Source organism: Peromyscus leucopus, chromosome 11 (genome assembly GCF_004664715.2).
Source record: "Peromyscus leucopus breed LL Stock chromosome 11, UCI_PerLeu_2.1, whole genome shotgun sequence".
In the NCBI taxonomy this organism is placed as follows: domain Eukaryota; kingdom Metazoa; phylum Chordata; class Mammalia; order Rodentia; family Cricetidae; genus Peromyscus; species Peromyscus leucopus.
Window position 1 is genome coordinate 61,960,958 of NC_051072.1, and position 24,737 is coordinate 61,985,694.

Below are 24,737 nucleotides of genomic sequence, written 5' to 3' on the forward strand. Positions count from 1 at the left end.
TCTCACGCACATAAAAGTTTATTTTCTTGTTCCAAAAGCTTGGACCCACACGGCTAAACAGCTTCAGTTACCTCAATAAATTGTTTCTGGAAACAAACCCCCCAAATCCTAAATCTGAACTCAGAAAACTGCGCAGGACCTGAATCATTTGATTCTGGGTCTTGCTGGCGCATCCCAGGGCCAAACTACATTTCCCACAATCCCTCGGAGCCGATAGGGCGTGCGGTATGAACTGAACTACAAAGCCCACAATCCTCAGAGAGCGCCGGTGGACTGCGTGAGCCGCGTCTCCGGAAGTCCCCGCGTCAGTTCCGTTCCCATCTTCCCTTTCCGGTCCTCGCGCTCTGCCTGGCAAGGTCGCGAAGGAAGGAGACTGTGGTGGTGCGGCCGTTTCTCCCGCCTTCCCGCTCTGCGCCCCCCGCGGAGCTCCCAGCGGCGCCATGTTGGGCCAGAGTGTGCGGAGGTTCACCACGTCCGTGGTCCGCCGCAGCCACTATGAGGAGGGCCCGGGCAAGGTGAGTGAGGCCCGGCCGCGTCGGGGAGCGGGGTGCTGGGCGCCATCCCCCTGCCTCGGGGAGTGTGGAGCGGGCCGTGGCCGGTCAGGAGCTCCGGAGGCCGCAGCGGGAGGAGGAAGCCGGGATCCCAGCGCTGCCTGCCCGCGGCAGAGCCGCCAGCCCCGGAGGGAGGACTCCAGGGTGCCCTGCCTGGGTTGCTTAGGTCGGAGCTGGGCGCCGTTGGACGACGGCGAGTGAAGGTCACCGGGAACCAAAGGAAAAGGCCCGTGGCCGTGGGTCAGCCCTTTGAACCTGCAGATCGCACTAGAAGGACAACCCTCGGTGGAGGCCAGGCTTAGCCCGACGTGTAGATAAACCGAGTCGTGGGTGGGCACAGCCCCGCCGCTGTGAGGCGAGGCCTGGTTGAGGAATGAGGAAGGATGTACGGGGCAGAGCGGTTACCTAGAAAACAGCCAAACTTTGTACCGCCGTGGAGACTGTCGGGTACCCGGTGGAGAATTTCTAATAACAGTGAACTAGAGTGGTGTGTTTGTTTCTAAAATAACTACTTTGCAGGGTAGTTTTTTTTTTTTTTTCAATTATCGAAAATACAAGACTTAATCCGTTTCTTAGACTCTCCTAATCGGGTGCACCGACTGGTATTCAGAAAACCTAGGTGTTTTTGTTTCGTGTTCTGTCGAATGCACCTGATTGTAAAATACACGTATGTACACGATCCCACCCCCACCCCCTTCCCTTTACTAGGTGAAATCAGATTCTTGGGAAAAACCGTTTTTTGAAGCTTTTTCTCTTTCCCAACAGAATTTGCCATTTTCGGTGGAAAACAAGTGGCGGTTACTGGCTATGATGACTGTGTACTTTGGATCTGGATTTGCCGCTCCTTTCTTTATTGTAAGGCACCAGCTACTTAAAAAATAAGGATATTTAATTCATCCCTTTAACAGGTAATTAGTAGTTTTCTAATTTTCCTAAAATGGTAATTTCTGTTGTGGTACCCTGTACACTTTCTATGACACAAAAATTGATGTGTGCTAATTCCTGAAGGTAAGTGTCAAGGTGATATTGGTAGAGGCAGTTTGGCAAGCCTATAAATAAATAAATACTGTTTTGATCACTAAAGGTCAGTGTTTATCAAGTACCCCTTTACACTGAATCTGAATACATTCTTCAACAAACCTGTAAGATGAGTGACAGTAAAACCCCATTGAAGACACAAAGATAATAAGTTTACTGAGATTCTGTGGCTAGTAACATTAACATAAGAGGCCCACACAGGGTAATCTTTTTCTGAAATAAAAATGCACTAGTGGCATCCAACTTTTGACATTAAAAAACAGCATTATCATTATGTTCACAGGGAAGAACCCCAGAATTGAGTTGCTAATCTGCAAAAAACAAAACTCAGAGTAGATTGAGTGAGCTTAGATTTTCTGTTGGGCTGCATTTATATCAGCACTTGTCAACCTGTGGGTTGTGACCCCTTTTGGGGGTCAAATAGCCCTTTCAAGGAGGTCATCTGAGACCATCATGTTTACGTTATGATTCAGAACAGTAACAAAATACAGTTATGACTTAGCAAGGAAAATAATTTCATGGTTGGGGTCACCACAACATGCGGAACTGTATTAAAGGGTTGCAGCATTAGGAGGGTTGAGAACCATTGATTTATACCTATATTGGGGTGCATATGGCTTGTAAGTTGCAGGCCTGCAGAAACCTTTAGGTTCCTTTAATGCTAAAGTATTAGTAAATTAGCCTTCTTAGGTTGAGCAATATTACATTATGGAAATATGTGTCTGGTAACTTAGAAAATTCCTTCCATATGCAAAAGGTTTTATTTAGCATAATTTATGCAAGATTTTGGTACATGTGATGAAGCAAATCAGTATGAAAAACATGATACTGTAAACGCTTTCTGATGTATCAAATTGCTAAAAGATATGAAACTACTGTGACTTCTGTCGAGTTTAACTGGACTTCTAATGCCATTAATTTTGTTTTTATCTTTCAGAATGAAGATTGTTTAAGAGATGTGATCTGAAAATTGGATTAAACTCTTAAACTCTTACTAAATAAAATTGTAAATAAACTAATGACAAATATTTAATGCCTCTTTTTTGAAATAAGGAATGTGACCAGGATAAGCAGTAGCTTACCATTATTATTTTCACATAGGCTTGTGGTTAGTACAATTTTCACTGAAAAAAAAAAAATTTAATGGAAAAAGTTTAAGTTGACTTCAGAAAAGGAAAAATGTATTTCACTAGATACAAGTTAACAGACATTTTGTAGGTATTCCTCAGACTCCAAAACATAGGTTTTTGGTCAAACTCAGGATTTGTTTTTAGCACAAGCTTTTGTTGCTTACATAATGGCCACTTTGAAGCTGGGTTGGGGTGAAATTCTGAAGTTTGCATCAGAGTACACCACAGAAGGAATGTGGGCATTGCACAAAGGCATGAATGGCCCCAAATTCAGGCCACACTTGGTATTAGCGAGAGACTTTTCCTCACTTTTCTTAAATTTCAATGTAAGTATCAAAACCACTTCCTTGATACTTACATCAAGAAAAAAATGTGTGGGCTGGTATAAGAGATCAACAGGATAGTGCCTGGCATGCAGGGATGAGAACCTGAGTTGAGATTCTCCAGAATCCACTTGAATGCCAATATGGAGATTCCTGCCTTTAACCACAGCAGGGAGAGGAGTGGTGGATAGAGAATGGTAGATCCCTCAAGCTTGTGGGACAGCCAGCCTACCTATATCCTTGAATCTCCAGTTCACTTGACCTATTGTAAAGGTCTCCACACCTGCACTCAAGTACACACAAGAATGAAAACAGAGCTTAAACATATTTCTAGGGTTTGAGTATAGAGTATAGAGTTAAGTACTGAAATAAGTGTGATGAAAAACTAAATGAATATATTGTTGAAGGTGATCATAAAACCCTTCTGTGAGAGATGAGTGTTTCAGTAACTAGCCTGAGCTACAGTTTGTACTGCCAAAAGACAGTTCAGCCTTACCATGTCTAAAGGTGATGTGGTGTACTTCCATATACTCTATCTTCAGAGTAAAAGTCCTGTGTGAACCATGGTATTTAGTCACATCCCCTTAATTTCAGACTCATGCTGGCACCTTACTTCACTGTTTCTGTACCACTGCCATATCTTCATTTAGTTCAGATATCATTTCTGTAGTTTGACTCCATTGAGGCCTTTCACAATTCCAAACACTATTAAATCTCCAATACTGTCAATAGTTTTATAATTAGGTATTATTGAAATTACTAATTTGTTTGCCTGTTTTCCATATAATATTTTGTCATTTTGAAATCAAAGAGACTTCATATATTTCATCTGTAATCTAGTGAGTGGTAAATGAGCTTTTTAAGAGAATTATCCGAGCCAAAAGTGATTATTTCTTAAAAAGGCAAACTAAGCTTGTGTGTGTTTCAATGTGCCATAAGTAAAAAAAATCCACAAAAATTGACTGAACTGGGATCTCCCCAAGTGTGAATGTATTGAAATAATCCAGATGTGAAAACACAGCAAGGTAGAATTTGTGCCAAAATATAATTCAGGCATGCATGGTTTATTCCATCTCACTTTGCCCAAATTTCACCGATGATGGAAAGGCTTACTGATGTACCTTCTGGCAGACAAAATGTGGATTTATGTTCTATTACAGCTTAAAAGACAGGAGTGTTATGGGCTCAGTGACTGGGCAACCCAGCCAGAAAACCATGGTGAGATTCTCGAAAGAGGTAGAATGCAATAGAGGAGGACCCCAAATGTCCTGACTATATATATATATACACTGCACACCCACCATAAAATTTGAAAAATAAAGTGAGTCCTGTAAATTCTATGATTTTAGCTGTCCCTACATCAGAATCTTAAAATTTTCACATATTAGCAAATATTTTGTTCTCATAATTTTCTATACAAAAAAGGAAACAATACCTGTTTCTATCTATGTTAATCAAATGAAGGATTTGATTAATCAAATAACTCAAAGCTAATTTTGGAAGGAAGTTGGTTGTTACCTGACTTACAGGTCCTTTGGATTTTTTATAAATATATGAGAAGCAAACTCTATTCTTCTTGTTTGGGGAAAGGAAATTTTAAGAACACACAAAAAACTGAGCACTGATACTGTTGAAAGGCAATGCACTATCCAACCCCCTGATTCGGGAGTTAACGTCCCATTCGCCTAGGTCCCTGAGAGACAGTGGTGTGTAGAGCTCTTTATTAAATGTGTGAAGGGAGCAGGAAACATTTGTTGTTTTAAGCCTGTGGTGTTTCCTTTAAAGAGGACTTACTTTATGTCTCTAATTCTGCAACACAGAATGTGGCAAATAGATCCCCAAGGCCATTTTCAATTTAAAATAAGTGTATTTCCAATTATAAGTATGGAAGCACAACAGACTGAGAGATAGCCAGGAAGAATCTCTTAAATATTCCCTCTCTGTGTGAATAGAATCCAAAATGATGAAGGCTAAATAGATTTGGGCTTTCAAAGTGTGTTTTGTTTCAGGTGCAGTTATTAGAAATTTCTATCATTTTGATGGACCTTATTCACTTATTGGACCCTTTGTAAAAATTAAATACCCTGGCCTCCTAATCCTGTGACTTTGTACATTAGCAAACATACATATCTATTTTGTTTTCCTTAGTAGTTACTTCAACTTTGAATTTTTCTGCTATTCCTACAAAAATCACTGTCCATTCTAAATTTTCTCAGATCTAACAAAAGATGAGTATCAATTATTCAAAGTTTTAACAGCATTGTGTGTACTTTGGGATAAGCTTTGTGTGCCTTTGCTGGAATCAAAATGTACAACTATGATAAATATTAGGCTTTCAATAAATACATCTAGATAAATAGTGGTAATGATACTGAGTTCATGAACACTTCCAAATAGATACTATCTTTTTTTTTTTTTTTTTTTTTTTTTGGTTTTTTTCAAGACAGGGTTTCTCTGTGTAGCTTTGCACCTTTTCCTGGTACTCACTTGGTAGCCCAGGCAGACCTCGAACTCACAGAGATCCGCCTGGCTCTGCCTCCCGAGTGCTGGGATTAAAGGCGTGTGCCACCACCGCCCGGCAGATACTATCTTAAGATGGTCTCATACTCATTCCTTGCTTCCTAGGAAGAAATCACGTATTGATAATTTTATCAGGTTCACATCTTAACACTAACATGTTCCACTTAACATTAGCAAAATTGCCTATATATCATGCTACAAGAACTTTCTCCAGCTTAATTCCACCCAATTTTAACTGCTAGTGTGAAGTCTATATCCAGTCTCAAGACTGTCTCCAACCAAAGCAATCTCTATCTGTGTGTGAGCTTACAAACCTTTTTGGGAAGCAATGAATTTTACCACCTCCATAAACTGATTATGTGTCTAGTAAACTTTCACAGAGCTAGAGCTTATTAGTTTAACATGGGAATCATTGTTTCATTACCAGTTACAGAATAGAAGATTTTGAAATACCTATGTGGTACTGTCTCCCTAACCACGTGCCCTTAAGGTACACAATTCTCAATTACAGTACCAAGAATCCCTTGTGAGAATAGGATGGGCTTGAAGCAATGGTCAGATTTGCAGTGTTTGCCATTGGGGGATTTAGTGTTGTTTCCTGGGTTTTAGAAAGGACATTAGGTAAGATGGCCAGTTCTATAACCAGGCAAGGCTTCCATTGGTGGAACTGGGACACCAACCCAGCCACAAAACCTTTGACCTACAATTTGTTCTGTCTTCAGGAAGAGTTGGGTAATGGTAGTGCAGAACTTGTGGGAGTGGCCAATGATTGGTCTAATGCCACAAGAGAGAGCCCATGTTAGACACGGCCTAGATGGCCAGCAACCAAAGGCTGGATAGCCCAGAGACCTAGGATAGAACCAAACACGACTGGGAGAAAAAAAAAGAATGAAATGAAAATCAATGAAGTGATTCCTAATGATATTCTACTAAACTCATAGATCAGTGCCTAGCCCAATTCCCATCAGAGAGGTTTCAGCCAGCAACTAATGGGAGCAGATACAGAGACTCACAGCCAAACATTAGGCGAAGCTCAAGGAACCCTACAAAAGAGGTAGAGAAAGGACTGTAGGAGCCAGAGGAGTCAAGGGCACCAGGAGAACACCATAAAATCAACTAAGCAGGGTTCACAGGGGCTCCTAGAGATGAAGTGATGATCATAGACCATGCATGGGTCGCTACACAAACTCTGTGGTTGTGTAGCTTGTTGTTCTTGTGGGCCTCCTAACAGAGGGAGTGGGGTTGTCTATGACTTTTTCCTGCTCTTGGGACCCCTTTCCTTCTCCTAGGTTGCCTCGTCCAGCCTTGATAATGAGGATCTGTGCCTAGTCTTATTGTAACTTGTTATGCCAAGTTACGTTGATATCCCTGGGAGGCCTTCACTTTTCTGAAGAGAAACAGAGGAGGAGTGGATCTAGGGGAGAAGGGAAAGACAGGGAGGGGTGGAGGAGAGGAGGCCGTGGTCAGGAGGTATCATATGAGAGAAGAAGAAAGGGAGAGGGACAGAGAGAGTTAGAAATATCCCCCGGGTATCATAGAAAAGGGGGAGCTTCTTAAATCTAAATGTGGCAAATACATACACAAAGTGAATAAATAAACAAACCTTACTATATTGATAGTCATAAAAAGTAATCAACTTTGGTTGCTCTTTAGAAACGGAGGAGGAGTGGATTGTGGGGGTGGAACCAACAGGGAGTAAGGGAGGGACTTGGAGGAGAGGAGGGAGGGGAAACTGTGGCGGGGTACAAAATAAATATTTTTTTAAAAAAAGTAATCCAACCATAATTATGCCCTTAATACAAGTAGGAAACTTAAAACGTCCTGCATGTCAGTAAGTAAACATTGAGATCAGAAAAATAATGTCTAAAACTGACACCCAAGAGAGGAGTAAAACAGATGGGGGCAAAAACCAAGTGCCACTCAGAGCAGGAGTGTTCAGAGTCAGCTTGAGATCTGGTGGAGGAGAGCACTGAATCCTGGACAGCTAAAAGAGAGTGACTTGAAAAGTGAGCAGAGCCCAAGCAGACGATTCCGCATGCTGCCACTTCTAAGAACGTAATGCTACCAGGGAAATGGTATTTCCAGAGGCTTGGTGATGAGGAAGAAGGAAGCAAAGATGGAATGAATATGCCTAAAAAGACCAAGAAGACAAGGACAACATAAGAAGACATGAGTCCCTCCCATCAAAACAAGTATAGCATGCTGCAGGCCGCAGGAATATATCATAAGAACTCAGCTGGTTATGGCAAAGTCACTACCTGGAGGAATCAGGGAATTCCTCCAGAGGAAGCCAAATCCCAAGGAGTTTTTGGTGTTACTTGGTTTGTTATATATCAGCTGTCTTCTGTTATGAAAATCATGTGTGCCTTCATAGTTTTTCCAATTGACTTTCCCCTAAGAAGGACTAACAGTGTAGACTGATCACTCTCTGGACATACACATTCCAGGTATTTGGAGAACAGCCTCAGGAAAGGCTTTCTCTGGAATCAGATTATCTATCTCCCTTGGCCACTTTCAAGGACTACAGGAAACACCACCCAGGTGGGCGCCCATTGTTAGTCCCAGGTGGACTAACAATGATAACAGCCCACATGCAAGTCTCCTGACTTACGGTAAATTCCACAAGGGACACCGCCTAGGAGAGGTGGACGTTAATAGCTTTACACAATTTAGCTCGGACCCTCCCTTTATATTCCGAGACTTCCAGGAGGCAGGGAGAAGAGAGAAGAGAATGGAAGAACTAGATGGGTAAGAACTTGAGAGGAACAAACTGAGATGGGGAAGAAGTAGATTGAAGGGCTACAGGAGAGTACTAGAGGAACAAGATGGAAGATGAGGAAGAGCCAGATGAGAAAGGAGACGGGAGAGGAGATGATAGGGGAAAGAACTAGATAGATGAGAACCTAGAAGGGACAGAACTAGATGAAGGAATTAAGATAGAACCTAGAGGGAACAGTAGATAAATATAGAGAAATCAGGCAAGAAAGGAGCTAGACATGAGAACTATCACAGAATAATAAAGTGTATGAACTAAGGAGTTTTGTGTACATAGATTCATTTCATTTCATCAAAGATTAATTATCAGCTGGTGATGAAGTTACAACACCCCCCCCCCAACGGTCGCATTTACCAGGCGGACACTTCCGCCTAGCAAGTTCTGGCCAAGGCATCTTGCGTGACCAGAATCCGTACGTTACATGCTACGTAAGCCGCAACGTGACCATGTGATCTACGCACATGCTGATAGTACGTGACCTGCCACGCCCCCAGCCGGTTTTTAAGCGAGCGCCATATTCCTGCCCTCTTCTCCTCTCCTCTTCCCACTCACGTTCTTCCCACAGCTGCACTCTCTATCCCTTTATCTTAATAAACTCTTATAGCGATTCTGTCGTGTTTCGTGACACTTCCTTGCAGGGTAAGAACACAACGCAGCTAAATAACTAACAGTAGATTCTTCCCGGACCCTGGGAGGGGACTATCGAGGGGCTGGACCCCCATAGTCCCCGATAATAGCACTCACTAAAAATACTTCAGTACTTCACCATACCATACCAGAAGAGAGTGACATTGAACTAAGAAGTCTAATTGACCTCCTCTAACTCTCATAGTTTAATGATGTATGAGTATTATAGGAGAATATTGAAGAAAAGATCAAATAACAGGTGAAATTCATATAAAGTAACTATGAAAATAGAATTTAGATTAACATTTCATTTCAGATGAGAAACTTTCCCTCCAAAATGCCTTCAATAAACAGGAAAAGTAATCTGCAATACAATCTGTTCTATATTACAGACCCATGACCTCAAAGTTCCCTGAATTTAATAGAAGAGAAAGTGGGGAATAGCCTTGAACTCACTGGCACAAGAATGGACTTTCTGAATAGGCCACCACCAATAGCATAGGCATTAAGACCAACAATTAATAAATGGGACTTCATGAAAAGCTTCTGTACAGCAAAGGACACTGTCATTTGATTGAAGTGGCAGGTGACAGTATGGGGAAAATAATCTTTACCAATTATAAAACTGACAGAGCATTAGTGTCTCAAATATACACAGAACTTAAAAATCTGAACATCAAGAAAATAAATAACCCAATTAGAAAGGTGGGATATAGAACTAAACAGATAATTCTCAAAAGATGAAATATGTATGGCCGAGAAGGACTTAAAAATGTTCAATATCCTTGGCCAAAAGGAAAACACAAATTAAAACTACTTTAAAATTTTGCCCTGTCCAAAATTAATTTTTTTTTTAAAAACCCAGCCAAACAGCCAAAATTAATAAAAAGCAAATGAGAGCAGATGCTGGGGAGGATGCATGGGAAGGGGAATACTTACTCATTGCTGTGGGAGTGGAAACTGGTACAACCATTATGGAAATCAGTGTGCAGGTTCACAGAAAAGCTGAAAATCAATCTACCACAACATCCAACTCTTTTGCTCTTAGGCATATACCCAAAGTAGCCCACATTTTACTACAAAGATATTTTCTCATTTGTGTGCATAGCTGCTCTACTCATAATAGCCAGAAATATAAAGAAATTGGGTATATAAAGAAAATATGGAATTTTTTTAGCTGTCAGAAAATAAGTTATCACTAGGCAGTGGTGGTGCATGCTTTTAATCCCAGCACTCGGGAGGTAGAGGCAGGTGGATCTCTGTGAGTTCAAGGCAAGCCTGTTCTACAAAACAAGTTCTAGGACAGCCAGGGAAACAGAGAGAAACATTGACTCAGCAAAAAAGAAAAGAAGAAAGAAAGAAAGAAATAGGGAGGGAGGAAAGAGAAAGAAAAGCATGTAAATTGCCAACAAATGAATAGAGCTAGAAACAATTATCCCCCAAAAAACAAATATTACATTTTTTTATGTGTGAATGTGAGCTTTTAAACTTTTAGATATATGTGTTTCAATCCTAGTAACCAGAGGGACCAGAGGGAAGAAGGGTAACTTCCAAGGAAAGGGAAATAGAATGTTATTATAAAGAGATAAAAAGAAAACTAGAGAAGGATTAAATGAAGAGGAAGTGGGGTACAGAGTAAAGGGAAGAATGGGAGGGACAATTAACACTGAAGGCCTTTTGAAAATTCACATGGAAACCCATTACTGTAGGAGCTTCCTAAACTGCATACAAGTATGAAAGGAATTTAGATGGAGTTCATATAATGGGGAGATAATATCCCAAGTGCACATCATATGTCATCAAGCAAAATTTCCAGTGCCAGAAATGGATTATATTTTGCTGAGTTGTTGAACAAAGGGGTCCCATAGACTGCCCTTCATCAAACATCACTGACTATTGCCAATACTATTGGCTAACCTCCACAACATGGTGATAAGTCCCAATTGCTGAAGAAAAAAAAATTATGTTATCAAATAAGGAATAGTTGAGTGGGTGCCCAACTAGGAGCTTCACCCCTACTGACAAAATTCCATGGTGCGGGAAGGCACTTCGCATGCGACAGAAAAGAAGAGTAAGCATAAATCTTACCCATCTATGAACCCTGGGACCTATAACAGTGACATGCCTGCAAAGATATACTGGTGGCATAGTGGCACAAACGTATGAGAGTTGCTACCCTCTTTTTAAAATTGGATTTAAGACCAACTCCATTAAATGGAACTCATACCTAGTACTGTGAACATGGCCAAGAACCTGAAATTAAATGAAATATTTGCAATACAGCAGAAGAAAAGACACCTTGAGTTAGGAATTCAAAAACTAAGAGTGAAAAGGGATTTTCTTTTTCCAAACAGGAAAAGAATACAAGAAGAAAACATAGTGAGTGATCTTTGAAATTACAAGATGTATAAGGGTGGATTTTCCTGAAGCTCTAAAAAGGAACTGAAGAAATGGAGCAGAGAAGAAAAAAAAGTAAAATAAACATTGCAGTAGCTGACATCTACATCTATTCAATGAATTTAAACACAGGCACATGCCTGTATAATAGAAAGCCCTATACAGATGTAGAACATGACTTTAATCCCGGAAGTTCCTCCTGATTATTCCAAGAGAAGTTTTTGACCTCATGGTAAGTGGTAGTGGTATGCTTTTTTTCTGCATGGATTAATTTAATCTATTCTAGAAATTAATTGATATGTCATTTTTATATAGAGAAGTTTCATACTATAGGGGCTGGAGTAATGGCCTAGTGAGAAAAGTGCTTGCTTGCCATGCAAATTTGAGGAGTGGAGTCCAGATCCTCAAAATACTTGTGAAAACCAGGCAGACATGGAGGTTCCCTGTAATCTCAGTACTCAGGAGGCAGAAATTTAGTATCCCTAGCTAGCAATCTAGTTAACTAGACTAGCTCAAATCAGAAATCCATGTTCAGTGGGAGACTCTGCCTAAATAAAAAAAAGTGCAAAGCAATTGAGGAAGACACCTTACCTTAATTCTGGTCTTACACACTCATCTGAACACACACATACAAATGTGAACACGTGCATTCATACTATACACATGCAAAAAGCCTCAGAGCATAAAGATGTTTTGTTGTGCATAATAAACAGCGTTACTTTAGAAAATTTGAACATTAGTATCAGATCTAATATTACCAAAGCATTTCACAAAGATAATCTGACCTAAAAGACTACAACTGGTACACAAGTCAAAAATGTAGAATGTGGGGCTTCAGATGGATGAAAAAAGAAAATCTCAAAAATAGCTTAGATTATATGCAGGAAAAAGTCAAAAAGAAGGTTGTTAAATCAAAAAGCAACTATGTCAAGAGCCTAACATTTTCTGCCAATAGTAAGAGCTTAGTAAATGTTTTGGAAGTAATTTTAAAGGAAAAACATCCCAAGGATAGGGGATGAACACTGAAGATATTCAAATAAACAGGACTAGTGAAAACATGAAGAGGCTGTTGTCTTAAATAAGGATGCCATGAGACTAATAAATATGTTTGTTGCAATGGGGGAAGGAAATTGTTGATGTGACAACTTGAGGTCTAAGATAGACTTTAGCAAACCTATGAGAAACAACAACCAGGAAAAAATTAAATATGAGTTGTCTTAGTTTGGGTTTCTATTGCTGTGATGAAACACCATGTCCAAAAGCAAGTTGTGGGGAGTTGGGGTTGATATTTGGCTTACGTCTTTTTTTTTTTTTTTAGTTTAAATGCAGGAAATAACTTTATTCTTGTGTACAAATAATACAATATATATACTAGTATATGAATAGAACAATTATGGCTAAGGATGTCTGGGTAATTATAGTTATTATTAGTATTACTTTTATTATTTTTAAAAGTGATTGACTTTAGAGTTATGAACATTCTAAACCAACACTCCACACTGTGCTGAATAAATTTTCATATTGTCAGCTTGAAATGTGGGTTTAAACACCTTGTTCCTGAGAACAAATTAGAGCCAGTGAGGAAAGTTAGGATACTTTGTAACAACTCTAAAGTGATTAGGACGTGCGTTTTTATAATAATAAATACATTGTTTACACACTAGAAATAAAATTTATTTGCTCATAAATAAAAAAGGAAAAAGAAGTAAAGTTAAACGTCAAAAGACAGCTGATAGGTCAAAGTAAACATGCAGAGGAGAAAGCACCCAGGAGAAATGGTCCTGCAAAGCTCTTGAAGCTAAGTGGCACTTGCTTATTTACTCAGAAATGCTATATTTAGACTTGTGCCAGAACACACAGTCTCTAAGTAGAAATAATTCATCACTTTCCATCTTCTTTAGTAGCCAAGACCACATATTAACCAATGTTCTCATTAAAATTATAGTCTTTCCAAAGATATTCTTCCAAAAACTCTACCATGAAAATATAGGTATTTTATTTTCAGCCTTGACTAAAAACATACTCTCAAAAGAGTTTTTCTCTTAAATATATCCAGGCCACAATGATTTGAAGATAGGACAATGTGTTTTGCCTCGTGTGGAATTTATTTTCCTTTCCTTTCTTTATGTGGTTTTAATTGAACAATCACTTACATAAGGGGGGGGGGACCAGATGGCATTATCCTCACCTCATCTACAAGTAAGTTTGCATATTTACATTTCTTGATGGCTTGTCTGAGTTACTGATCATATATTTCGTTTAAAACACTCTTATAGTTATTGGCAAAAACTTCATCATTAATAGAATTTTATTGGTTTTCTTTATACCTTTAGCTTTCTGACATCTCTCCATTCTTCTACAGGCCTTTTCTGTCATTTCTATGTGTTTAAATAGGAAAATAAACCTTTATATTTCATACTGTTATAAAAATGTTCTCCTTTTTATTGTTTTATTATTAGTATTATTATTAAGAAATTTTCTATTCATCTTACATACCAACCACAGATCCACCCTTCTTCCTCCCTTCCCATCTCTTAGCCCCCCTCCCTACCCTCCCCATTTCCATCTCCTCCAAGGCAAGGTCTCCTATGGGGAGTCAGCAGAGCCTGGCACATTCAGTTGAGGCAGGTCCAAGCCCCTCCACCTTGCACCAAGACTATGCAAGGTGTCACACCTTAGGCACTGGGCTCCAAAAAGCCCTTTCATGCATCAGGGACAGATCCCGATCCCCCTGCTTGAGGGCCATGCCCCCCCAAACAGTTCAAGCTAAACAACTGTCTCAAGTATCCAGAGGGCCCAGTCCAGTCACATGGGGGCTCTTCAGCTATTGGTCCACAGTTCATGCTTTTCCACTAGTGTGGCTGGTCGTCTCTGTATGTTTTCCCATCATCATCTTGAAGCTTACACTTTAATATTGTGTTCATAATAGTAGGAAGTCAGGACAGGAACTCAAACAGGGCTGGAACCTGAAGGCAGGGGCTGTTGCAGAGGCCATGGAGGATGAACTTACTGCTTTTTTCCTCATGGCTTGCTCAGACTGCTTTCTTATAGAATCCAGGACCACCATACCAAGAATGGCACCACTATCAAGAGCCTGGGCCCTCCTCCATCAATCACTAATTGAGAAAATGCCTCACAGGCCTGCCTACAATCTTATGGAGGCCTTTTCTTAATTGAGGTTCCCTCCTCCCAGATGACTTTAGCCTGTGTCAAGTTGACATAAAACTATCCAGCACACGAGGATTCAATAGACATAATGTATTGAAGAATAAAAGGTTGAATAGGCAGTATAAAAGTTATTTGGAAAGAAAGAACAGGAAAATCATGTTTCTGTTGCTTCTAATTGTCCTGTTTCAGAAGTGAATTTGGTGGATATGTGTGTCACGAATGCTAATTGGTCTTAATAATAAAAATGCAGAGTCATATATAGGGATAAATGCTGAAAGATCAGAGACATAAAGGAGCTAGCCAAAGTCACCTCTTACCTCCCTGACTTCTCAGACCAAAAAATTAGAATTCATGCTACAGATATGTGAAACTTATTAGGTTCTTTAGCCATCCTATTGTATTACATACATGTGCAAAAAAAAAAAAAAAAAAAAAAAAAAAAAAAAAACCTGAGTCTTTATATTGTAACTCAGATAAATAAAGGAGAATAGAAAACTCTTGTGAGAGACCATTGTGTGAGAAAAGTGTTCTGGCTTCTCTATCTCCATAGTTAATTTCATTCTAGCTTTAAAATCAAAGTGCCTCTACACACTAAAACCCATAGTAAAGACATTTGATGTCTTGAATACTTAGCACTTTCTCTGGCATTATAAAATAACTTTATAGGGCAGTTAATCAAGTGACAGTAAGAGGCAGTACTCTACAGAGAGCTCATTTTAATATTTAATACAATGAATGCCGAACTCTAAAGTTGAAGGCAGTGCCATTTGCATATGTACATAGGATGGCAGTACTTCATCAAAGCAGTAACTATCAGTCCAAAACGTGTCATGCCCTGCTGCAGCAGGAATTGACAAAAGACAGATCCATTCCCTTCAATATCTATTCAACAATCATGTTTACAGCACTGTGGCAGTTTCTCTGGGAGAAAACACTAAGAGAAGCAAGGTGATATTCCCTATCTCTCAGGAGTGCACAAACCTCAGGTAAACACAGATGCTTCCACACACCAAATGACTACAAATTAAAATACTGTACATGCTGGGAAAGAGGCTCAAGAAGTGTAAAGAGAACATGATTGGGTGTGTATCCTGCTATATCTGAGACATCTGGGATTTTTAGATGTTTGAGCTCCTAGATATTTGGGGAAGAAGGTATAGCACATATTTTTAAATTATGCTAAATATATAGACACATATAAATATATGTAGTGGCATACAGATATGAATTGTACAGCTGTATTTACATGAACTTTCTTGAATTTGTTTCATTAATACTCAAATATTTTATTTATATTCTAGATAGTTTAAAGCAATGTAGATAAATGCAATTATCTACACATATAAATTAAATTTGGAGCATTAGGCTGCCAAGTTCTGGCTCTTATGATGACTACTTCTTTCATCTAGTTTTAAAGTAAAATGGTAGCCAAATATGTATCAGATTGTTAGGACTCTTGGTTACGATAAGACTTTGGACCTCAATGCCCTGGAATCAAATCAGCTATCTCTTTGCAAATGTGAAAAACTTCCCAAGCAATAGGCTAAAGATCATTTTTAAAAGGCTAAGGCTTAGCTAATTAAATGTAACTTATGAAAAAAAAAGATTATTGGAAAGGAATGGAGGCAAGATTGGATGATTTAGAGATCATTGTAGCCACATTTATTACAGACTTAATTTGGTCATAGAACTATAAACATATCTATTTACATATGCCTTCAATGGATACCTTGTAAGAAAGTGATCTAAACACACACACACACACACACACACACACGCACACGCACACGTACACGCACACGCACACACACACACATGTATATATTAAACATATTCATGGAGGTATGTGTATCACAATTATTTCTTTTTATTTTTGGAAATAGAATCTCAGAGTCATGCTATGTAGTCCAGGGTGACCTCAAATTCTCAATTGTTCTGTCTCTGCCTTCTAATTGTTATAAGTATGGGCATACATGCTCTGTCACACCAACCTTGTCATAATCAAGTAAATGAGTAAGAAATTCAATGGAACTGTGACTGAGACTCTCCTAGTGAAAGGAGACTATGATCTGAATTTCTGTGATGTGGTAGAAGCAGACCAATGGGTCATTTCAGGTAGTGTTTCATAAGGGTCAAGAGCAACAGGATACAAATTTGGAATAAGAAACTATAAATAACTACAGGTTAAAATTTTCAGTCATGTCATTTGTGTGGAGTAATAGGTCCACACAAAGTCCCAACTCCCACTTCAAAGATAGTATCTTTTTCTGCAGCCAAATACAAGTTCCATGGTCTACTAATAGTTTATCCTAACACCATGTTCCAATAATAATGGATTCAGGAAGTTTTTATAGTAACAAAACAAAGAAAATCATAAATAATGACACTTCTATAATACATAGGTAACATCAGGTTGTTGAGTAATCGCAAAATGCAGGAGTCTCTGCCTTCAGATATTGTCTGATGACATTTTTGGCCAGGGGATGATGGAAGCTAAGGGGTCAATTAATCAGCTTTGAGGACTATTTAGTGTCGGTGTGACACCTCCTGCCCCAGGAACTGAGGTTTAAAAATTAAAATCCTATAAGACTACTTTATAAATGAGGACAACAATATGTTGGTATTTGTAGAACAATATTTATTCATCCTAGAATGACAACTTTCTGGGGAGATTAAATGAAATAACTCATAGAAAATGAAACTAAACCACAGAGAAGAATTTTGATATTAATTTCAATATTTCTGCTTTTATATACAAAATCAACTGAATTTTATTAAAAAATAAATGTTTCTTAGGATTTGGGGACTTTAATTCTTTTGGATATGGCCTTCACCATAGTGCAGGGTATTAATATTGTTTATATCATTTAATTAATTAAGTTATTGTGTTAACTGAGATTGTTCTTGCAGTCTATTAATGTATATTTTGTCACTGATTTTGCTATCTCTGAGCCTCCTTCACTCATTTCACCTGTGTGTGTTAGTGTATCATGAGTGTGTATATGTGTGCATGTCCCTGCTCAGATGTGTGAGTGTCTATGTTCAAGGTTAAATCTCTTTAGAATGCTCTAGTAGCAATAGGTTCTACAAAGGATTAGATAAAATATATCTATTTGAATTTTAAACATGTCTAAGTCCCAGACCCCTAGGTGGCAAAGGACACAAAATGTTAGTGGATTCTAACAGGTATAAACTATTTTAATCTTTAAAACAAAAGCATTGTATTTTATTACTTCATGTTTTGTTCCCTTGTCAGTTAACAATGTGTAAAGACTAATGACATTTTACAAAAAGCAACGTTTAGGTGGAGCAGTGTTTTCTAGATGTATCCTTTGGGACTGGGCCCCACAACTTTGCATTTTGATGGGTTGTATTTTTCAGTAGCAGTATCCATCTGTTGCAAAGATAAGTTTTTTTGATGAGAGGCAAAGACTACACTTATCTGTGAGAAGAAGGACAAGTGTCTCTAGGGATTAGGCTGGCTTAGTAAATTAGTGTTTATGGATTCTCTTCCATGGGGAACATTGTGGAAGAGGTGTCAGAGCAATTATAAAAGCCAAATAGAGTTTGCTAGGAGATTGTGTCCTCTATGGTGGAAGTTACAGCTATAAAGTCTCACCAACATGACCGCACACACATGAGCTGAACAAGGAAAATACCAATGAATATTCCAAACCAGATGCGAATAAGCTCATGACGCCTCAGCGTTACACAAATAACTGTAGGTAACAGGGGAAAGTTGGAATGGGAGAGGTGATTCTCCTGAGGGAAGACCACGCCAACTGGTTGACCAGTACCAAATGTTTAGCCCTGAAAACATACATAAGTAATACTATAGAACTGAGCAGTCTGTATATATTTAGGAATATATAAGCATATACACATATGGATACAACAACAATTAATGAGAAAAGAATACATGAATTTGAGAGAGAGCAAAACGGCATATACATATATATGTATATATACATATATGTATAGGAAAGGGAAAGGAGAAATGTTAAAATTGTAATATGATCAAAACATTTTTTCTTTTCTTTATTCTTCTCTCATACAATACATCCTGACCACAGCCTCCCCTCCCTCTCTCTTCCCAGTTCCCTCACCACCACCTCCCCTCTCCCCCCACATCCGTCTGCTACTCTGTTTTCCTTCAGAAAAGTGCAGGCCTCCCAGGGATATAAATCAAATGTGACATAAGAAGATTCAATAAGACCAGGCACAAACTCTTATATCAAGACTGAATGAGGCAACCCAGTAGGAGGAAAAGGGTCCCCAGAGCAGGAGTCAGAGGGGTTAAGGACACCAGGAGAACACAGCCCATAGAATCAACTAAGCAGGACTCGTAGGGGCTCACAGAGACTGAAACAGCGATCATGGAGCTGCATGGGTCTGCGCTACATCTTCCACATATATGTTGTGGTTGTTTGTCTTGAGGTTTTTTGTGGGACTCCTAACAGTGGGTGTGGAGGTATCTCTGACTTTTTGCAAAAATATTTTTTAAAGCAAACTTTAGAAATATCTTGGCAAGACGGCAAAATTCAACAGACCAAGATCTCTTTCTTTGTTGAGTTAAAAATTCTAAGATTTCTGAAGGATGGATAATTACAACAGACATAATTGTGGGTTGTATAATAACAACAACAACATTACCATGCTATATGGCAGAAATCTGCTGGGAAATGATGGTGGTTAGGTCAGGGAGGGCTAAACTGTAGTTTTAAATAGAATGGTCCTTATATACCTTGTATAGGAATTAACATAGTAAGACCTAGATCTATCCATGGGAAGAGTGTTCCTAAGGCAAGAGTCTGCCTATCTGACTCAAGAAACTACAGGTGAGTGTTTGGAGCATAACAAGAAGAAACTTCCTAGTCTGACAGAGGTCACTAGGGCCTGTCAGGTGAAGTCTTGCAAGCCTTTCTTATGACCTTGACTCTTTTTTTTTTTTTTTTTTTTCGGTTTTTTCGAGACAGGGTTTCTCTGTGTAGCTTTGTGCCTTTTCCTGGAACTCACTTGGTAGCCCAGGCTGGTCTCGAACTCATAGACATCCACCTACCTCTGCCTCCCGAGTGCTGGGATTAAAGGCATGTGCCACCATCGCCCGGTGATCTTGACTCTTAATGAGAAGAAGAGTCAGCATAGAATTTAGAGAAAAGGAGGTACACAGTCTAACTTAAATGTTGAAGGTCTCATTGTGCATTACATTAAGACTAAAGACAAGAAGCAAGATTGGAAGCCAGATAGATGCATATTGCAGTATTTAAAAGAAGGATAAGGAAACTTTGAATGAATCTGAGCAGAGCTTATATTCATCAGGCTTATTTAAATAGACTAAAAGAGATATCAATTTACCATAGAATTTGGCATCTAACATTCCTTCCCAGAAACAGTATTTATTTTGCAAATAACTTCTCTATTTCTGTAAACATCCAACTCTTTCTCATTTGCTCGATTTTACTTCTAAATTATATAAATTGGCTTTCTGTTCAGTTTTGAACATATCACTCTAAGATTTGAATGCTTACCAAGGACAAAATAAATATTTCTATTTTAAGCCAAACCTACACTGATAATATAATTATAAGAAGAAAATAAGCCATCAAAAAGACTCTGTCAAAAGACTTAAGAAGAAAAAACCTCCTTATTTATGGTTGATTTTTGATATGTAAATTAGCCTGTGCTTATCATCTACAAGCATATTGTTTACATGTCAATTAAGTCTACAATGCCTATGAATCCCTTAATTATATCACTAGTAAGAGCTAGAAAATTGCAACTAGTCATGCTTCAGACAGTCTTTCACAGATGTCAAAGTAAATTACAGGTAAAGAAAAACAAACAACTTGTGAAGTACCACAGGGATACATAAAATCTATGTAACATATACAGTCATTTATTTACCTCATCTTTTGAGGCTATGGATTTCCTAGAAAAGAGAATTTCTTTCTATTCTTTCTATCAGCAAATTTATCCTCAAGACTGAAAGTTAGGGTATTAAAGGTACACCCCCGTGGTCCTCTGTTGATGAGCTGAATTCTAGAAGAAAAGAATAAAGTATAGATGGAGGTCATGTTGTTTTCTATTATGTTTTGTAAGACTTCCTATTGACTGAAAGAAGAAACTCTGTATGCACCACACACTAGAGATTTATATTCATAAAACCTGGGTTCCTTAAGAGAGCCCCAGATCCCCTTTAAAATTGAGATTAATCTTTGCACCTAGAAAGATTTCACAGCTGATGTTTAGAATTCCCATTAATTTCACTTAAAAAAAATAAAACATTTTCACAGTTTGAAAGCTTTAGTTCCTAAAAGGGAAAAATGTCAAATTTATTTTGTTGTTTTTGATAGCAGTCCCAATTTACCAAGTCAGTCTGAATAACAACAGCTGGAGTTCATCCCTAAAGAAATGCACCATGAAGCTCTCTCAGCACAAGGTAGCCCTGAGGAGGAGTTTGTTCCCTTATTGCTCATTCAGGCCAGGTCTAAAACTGGCATAGTCTTTTGAAGTCAAGAGAATCGGCTTCTTCTACAGACTCTTTTTTGTCTGAAATGGGAGGAAATTCCTTTTTTTCACCATAAAAACACCTACTTTAAGCCTCACATCTGAACATATCACAAGCTTGTTAGGTATATTTATCTTGATAACCACCAAAGTTATTGTCACAGACCTAGACAATACAACCCCAAACCATAATATCATACTGCTTTTTTTTTTTTTAACTTCAAGGTCCAAAATACATAGCACCACCTGGCTATCTTGGAGCATCCATGCTACAAACGTCATGTATCACAGAGATGGAAAAAGACGTCCAAAGAACCACAGCTGTTTAAATTCTCACATTAGAACCTTAGATCAGATTCTCACAGCAGAAGCAAATATAACTGCTTTCATCTAACTGCAATCCCTTTTAACTTAAAAGATTAATGCTTTGAGAATTTCATATAGTGTATTTTATCATATTCTTTTTTTTCCTTTTATTTTATTTTACAATACCATTCAGTTCTACATATCAGCCACGGATTCCCGTTCTCCCCCCTCCCACCCCCTCCCCTTCCCCCTAGCCCACCCCCCATTCCCACCTCCTCCAGGGCAAAGCCTCCTCCGAGGACTGTGATCAACCTGATAGACTCAGTCCAGGCAGGTCCAGTCCCCTCCTTCCAGACTGAGCCAAGCGTCCCTGCATAAGCTCTAGGTTTCAAACAGCTAACTCATGCAACGAGCCCAGGACCTGGTACCACTGCCTAGATGCCTCCCAAACAGATCAAGCCAATCAACTATCTCACCTATTCAGAGGGACTGATCCAGCTGGGGGACCCTCAGCCTTTGGTTCATAGTTCATGTGTTTCCATTCATTTGGCTATTTTTTTTCAATAATTGAGTAAAACCGAAATTTATTATAAGCCACAGTCATCCTAGGGACCTCCATGTTATAATATATATATAGCCTCTATGGTTCTATGGGTTGTGGTCTGATTGTTCTTTATTTTATATCTAGAATCCACTTATGAGTGAGTACATACCATGACTGTCTTTCTGGGTTTGGGTTACCTCACTCAGGATGATTTTTTTCTAGTTGCATCCATTTGCCTGCAAATTTCATGCTTTCATTGTTTTTCTCTGCTGAGTAGTACTCCATTGTGTATATGTACACATTTTTTTCATCCATTCTTCCGTTGACAGGCACCTAGGTTGTTTCCAGATTCTGACTATTACAAATAGTGCTGCTATGAACATAGTTGAGCATGTATCTTTGTGGTATGATTGAGCATTCTTTGGGTATATGCCCAAGAGTGACATGGCTAAGTCTTGAGGTAGATCGATTCCCAATTTTCTGAGAAACTGCCATACTGATTTCTACAGTGGTTGTACAAGTTTACATTCCCACCAACAGTGGAGGAGTGTTCCCTTTGCTCCACATCCTCTCCAACATTGACTGTCATTGGTGTTTTTGATCATAGCCATTCTGACAGGTGTAAGGTGGTATCTCAGAGTCGTTTTGATTTGCATTTCTATTTTATCATATTCTTTCCCATTTCCCAAACTGACCAGATCCTGCATCCCATCCCACTACCCATCAAACAACGTTTTCTCTCACTTAAAAAAAAAAAGTTACAAAAGATAAAAGGCACTAAAATACAGAGTCTGATTGGTGTTAGACAACTATTCCTGATCATGGGGCATGTCTTAGAGTGTGGTAGACACCACCTGTGTTTACTGCACTGAGGAAAACTGATTTTTACCTCTCCCCACAGCTCTATTTGTGAATAGCTTCTTGGCTAGGGGTGAGACATTGTAGCCACTTTCCTTCAGTCAAGCTGGCATTATTTTTTCTTTTCTTTCTTTTCTGTTTCTTTGTTTCTGGTGTGAGCTTGTGTTCAGGTCTTGTGAATACTGTCACAGTCTTTTCGAGTTCATATTTGTATCTGCTGTGTCTCCTCACCTTTTGAATAAGGTAACGTGTAGTATCTGTTCCTCTGAGTTTAACTGAGGTCTCTTAAGGGACCTTGAGGAAGAACTTAACAGCCAAATTTTCCCTGAAGTCATGTGCTTTCAAAACTGAGATTAAAAAAAAAATAAATCAAATATAAAAGTGGTTTCCACACTCAGGAGGCAGAGGCAGGAGAATCTCTGTAAGTTTGAGGGTAACCTGTTCTACACAGTGAGTTCCAGGCATGGACTACATAGGGATATTCTGTCCAAAAATGACAGAAAACAGATAAAAAGCAACACAGGCATGATTTTGAGTAAAATGTAGTCATAATCAGTGCAAAAAGAAGGGAACACTGCCAAAGCTCTAAGATGGACACCCCCAATAAAGTGCTGCACATTTTACTGACGAAAAGAGGCTCTGAATTCCCAATTCCATTCTTGTTTCTCGGACAATTCAATTTCAAATAGGGTCTCCTATTTGGTTTACAATTTGAACAGGTAAGTAGTCTGTATTCTATGAAAGAGTCTCTGTGTGTAAATTTGTGAGAAAATTACAGTTGTAGACCTATGAATACACATTTCAGTGCACAGAAATGCACAATATCCATTTAAAAATTTATAATAGCCAGGCAGTGGTGGCGCATGCCTTATAATCCCAGCACGTGGGAGGCAGAGGCAGGCGGATCTCTGTGAGTTCCAGGCCAGCTTGGGCTACCGAGTGAATTCTAGGAAAGGTGCCAAAGTTACAGAGAAACCCTGTCTCGAAAAAAAAAAAATTTTTTATAGTAACTCTTGAAGTAAAACTTCCCTCTAATTCTTCTGTTATCTGTATATTTACATATATAATATTAAAAAATTATTTATTCATTAATACATTAAAGCAGCATTTTGATTGAAAAAAAAAAAAAAAAAAAAAAAAAAAAAAAAAAAAAAAAAAAAAAAATTAGCTTTTGATTTAAAAATATTGACTTAATTGCTGCTTGGCCTTTATCTAAGATCAAGTATAAAAAAAACAGATCAAGTTAATAGTTATTTCTATTTTGCATTAGATACATTTTTCTACTCAAGGTTTCCCAGCCCACATACTCCATCAATGTTCTTTTTTACTATTTTTTCCTTAAGCTATTTCTGAGGATTAATATCTCAGAATAGGTTGGTAAAGTTTTGATTTAATGAGTTTTTGTAACTTCAAAAATATTTTTTTTCAAAACAGAAGTTCTGCTTTTGTTACTTTTAATTTGTTGCAGCAAAATATTCCTCATGTCTTTATTTCTCAGATTCTATGGGCTCATCTATTTTTATAACTATCAATAATGTAGGTAATTCTGTCACCAATTTCCTTTTAAAAATATTTATTTCATTCTTATGTGTATGTGTGTGCTTGTATGTGGGTATAAGCATGGAGGTGAAGGTGCCCCCAAGGCCAGAAGAAGGTGTTAGATCTGCTGTACAGAAAGAGGCAATCGTAACTGCAAAGGCATTTCCCCAGCCCACTCACTAATCTTCATATGATATGAGAGAGAAAAACAAAGTTCTTGAGTAAGAAACAACAAAAACTGAGAGTTTAATGGAAATTTCAGCTGCCAGAAATGAAATGGAATTCATCACTAGGTTTTTGTTTGCTTTGTTTTGATAGTGTCTCCAATAATTGCAGACTAGCTGGCAATGTCCAGGCTTGCCAAGTGTGCAAATTCTGGCCTGACAAGAAAGTAGTGTCTGCCTCTCAGAGAGAATGCCCACCTGAAGACTCACTCCAGCTGTCTCTGCTACA

General features: G+C 38.6%; 1 protein-coding gene and 1 non-coding gene across 2 annotated transcripts; both read left to right on the forward strand.

Moving 5' to 3' along the window:
- Nucleotides 1-310: 310 nt before the first annotated feature.
- On the forward strand, nt 311-2,617 carry LOC114708408 (cytochrome c oxidase subunit 7C, mitochondrial). Its single transcript, XM_028891673.1, has 3 exons — nt 311-515; nt 1,317-1,459; nt 2,527-2,617. The coding sequence occupies exons 1-2, from the start codon at nt 441-443 to the stop codon at nt 1,431-1,433; spliced, it is 192 nt and encodes a 63-aa protein (XP_028747506.1). The 5' UTR covers nt 311-440; the 3' UTR covers nt 1,434-1,459; nt 2,527-2,617.
- On the forward strand, nt 2,379-2,438 carry LOC114708410. Its single transcript, XR_003736791.1, has one exon. It is a non-coding gene; the product is annotated as a small nucleolar RNA Z39 (small nucleolar RNA).
- Nucleotides 2,618-24,737: the final 22,120 nt, after the last annotated feature.

Coding starts and splice junctions, on each gene's coding strand:
- LOC114708408 (XM_028891673.1), top strand. CDS start 441: ATGTTGGGCCAGAGTGTGCGGAGGTTCACCACGTCCGTGGTCCGCCGC. Junction 516..1,316: donor ATGAGGAGGGCCCGGGCAAG/GTGAGTGAGGCC, acceptor CTTTCCCAACAG/AATTTGCCATTTTCGGTGGA.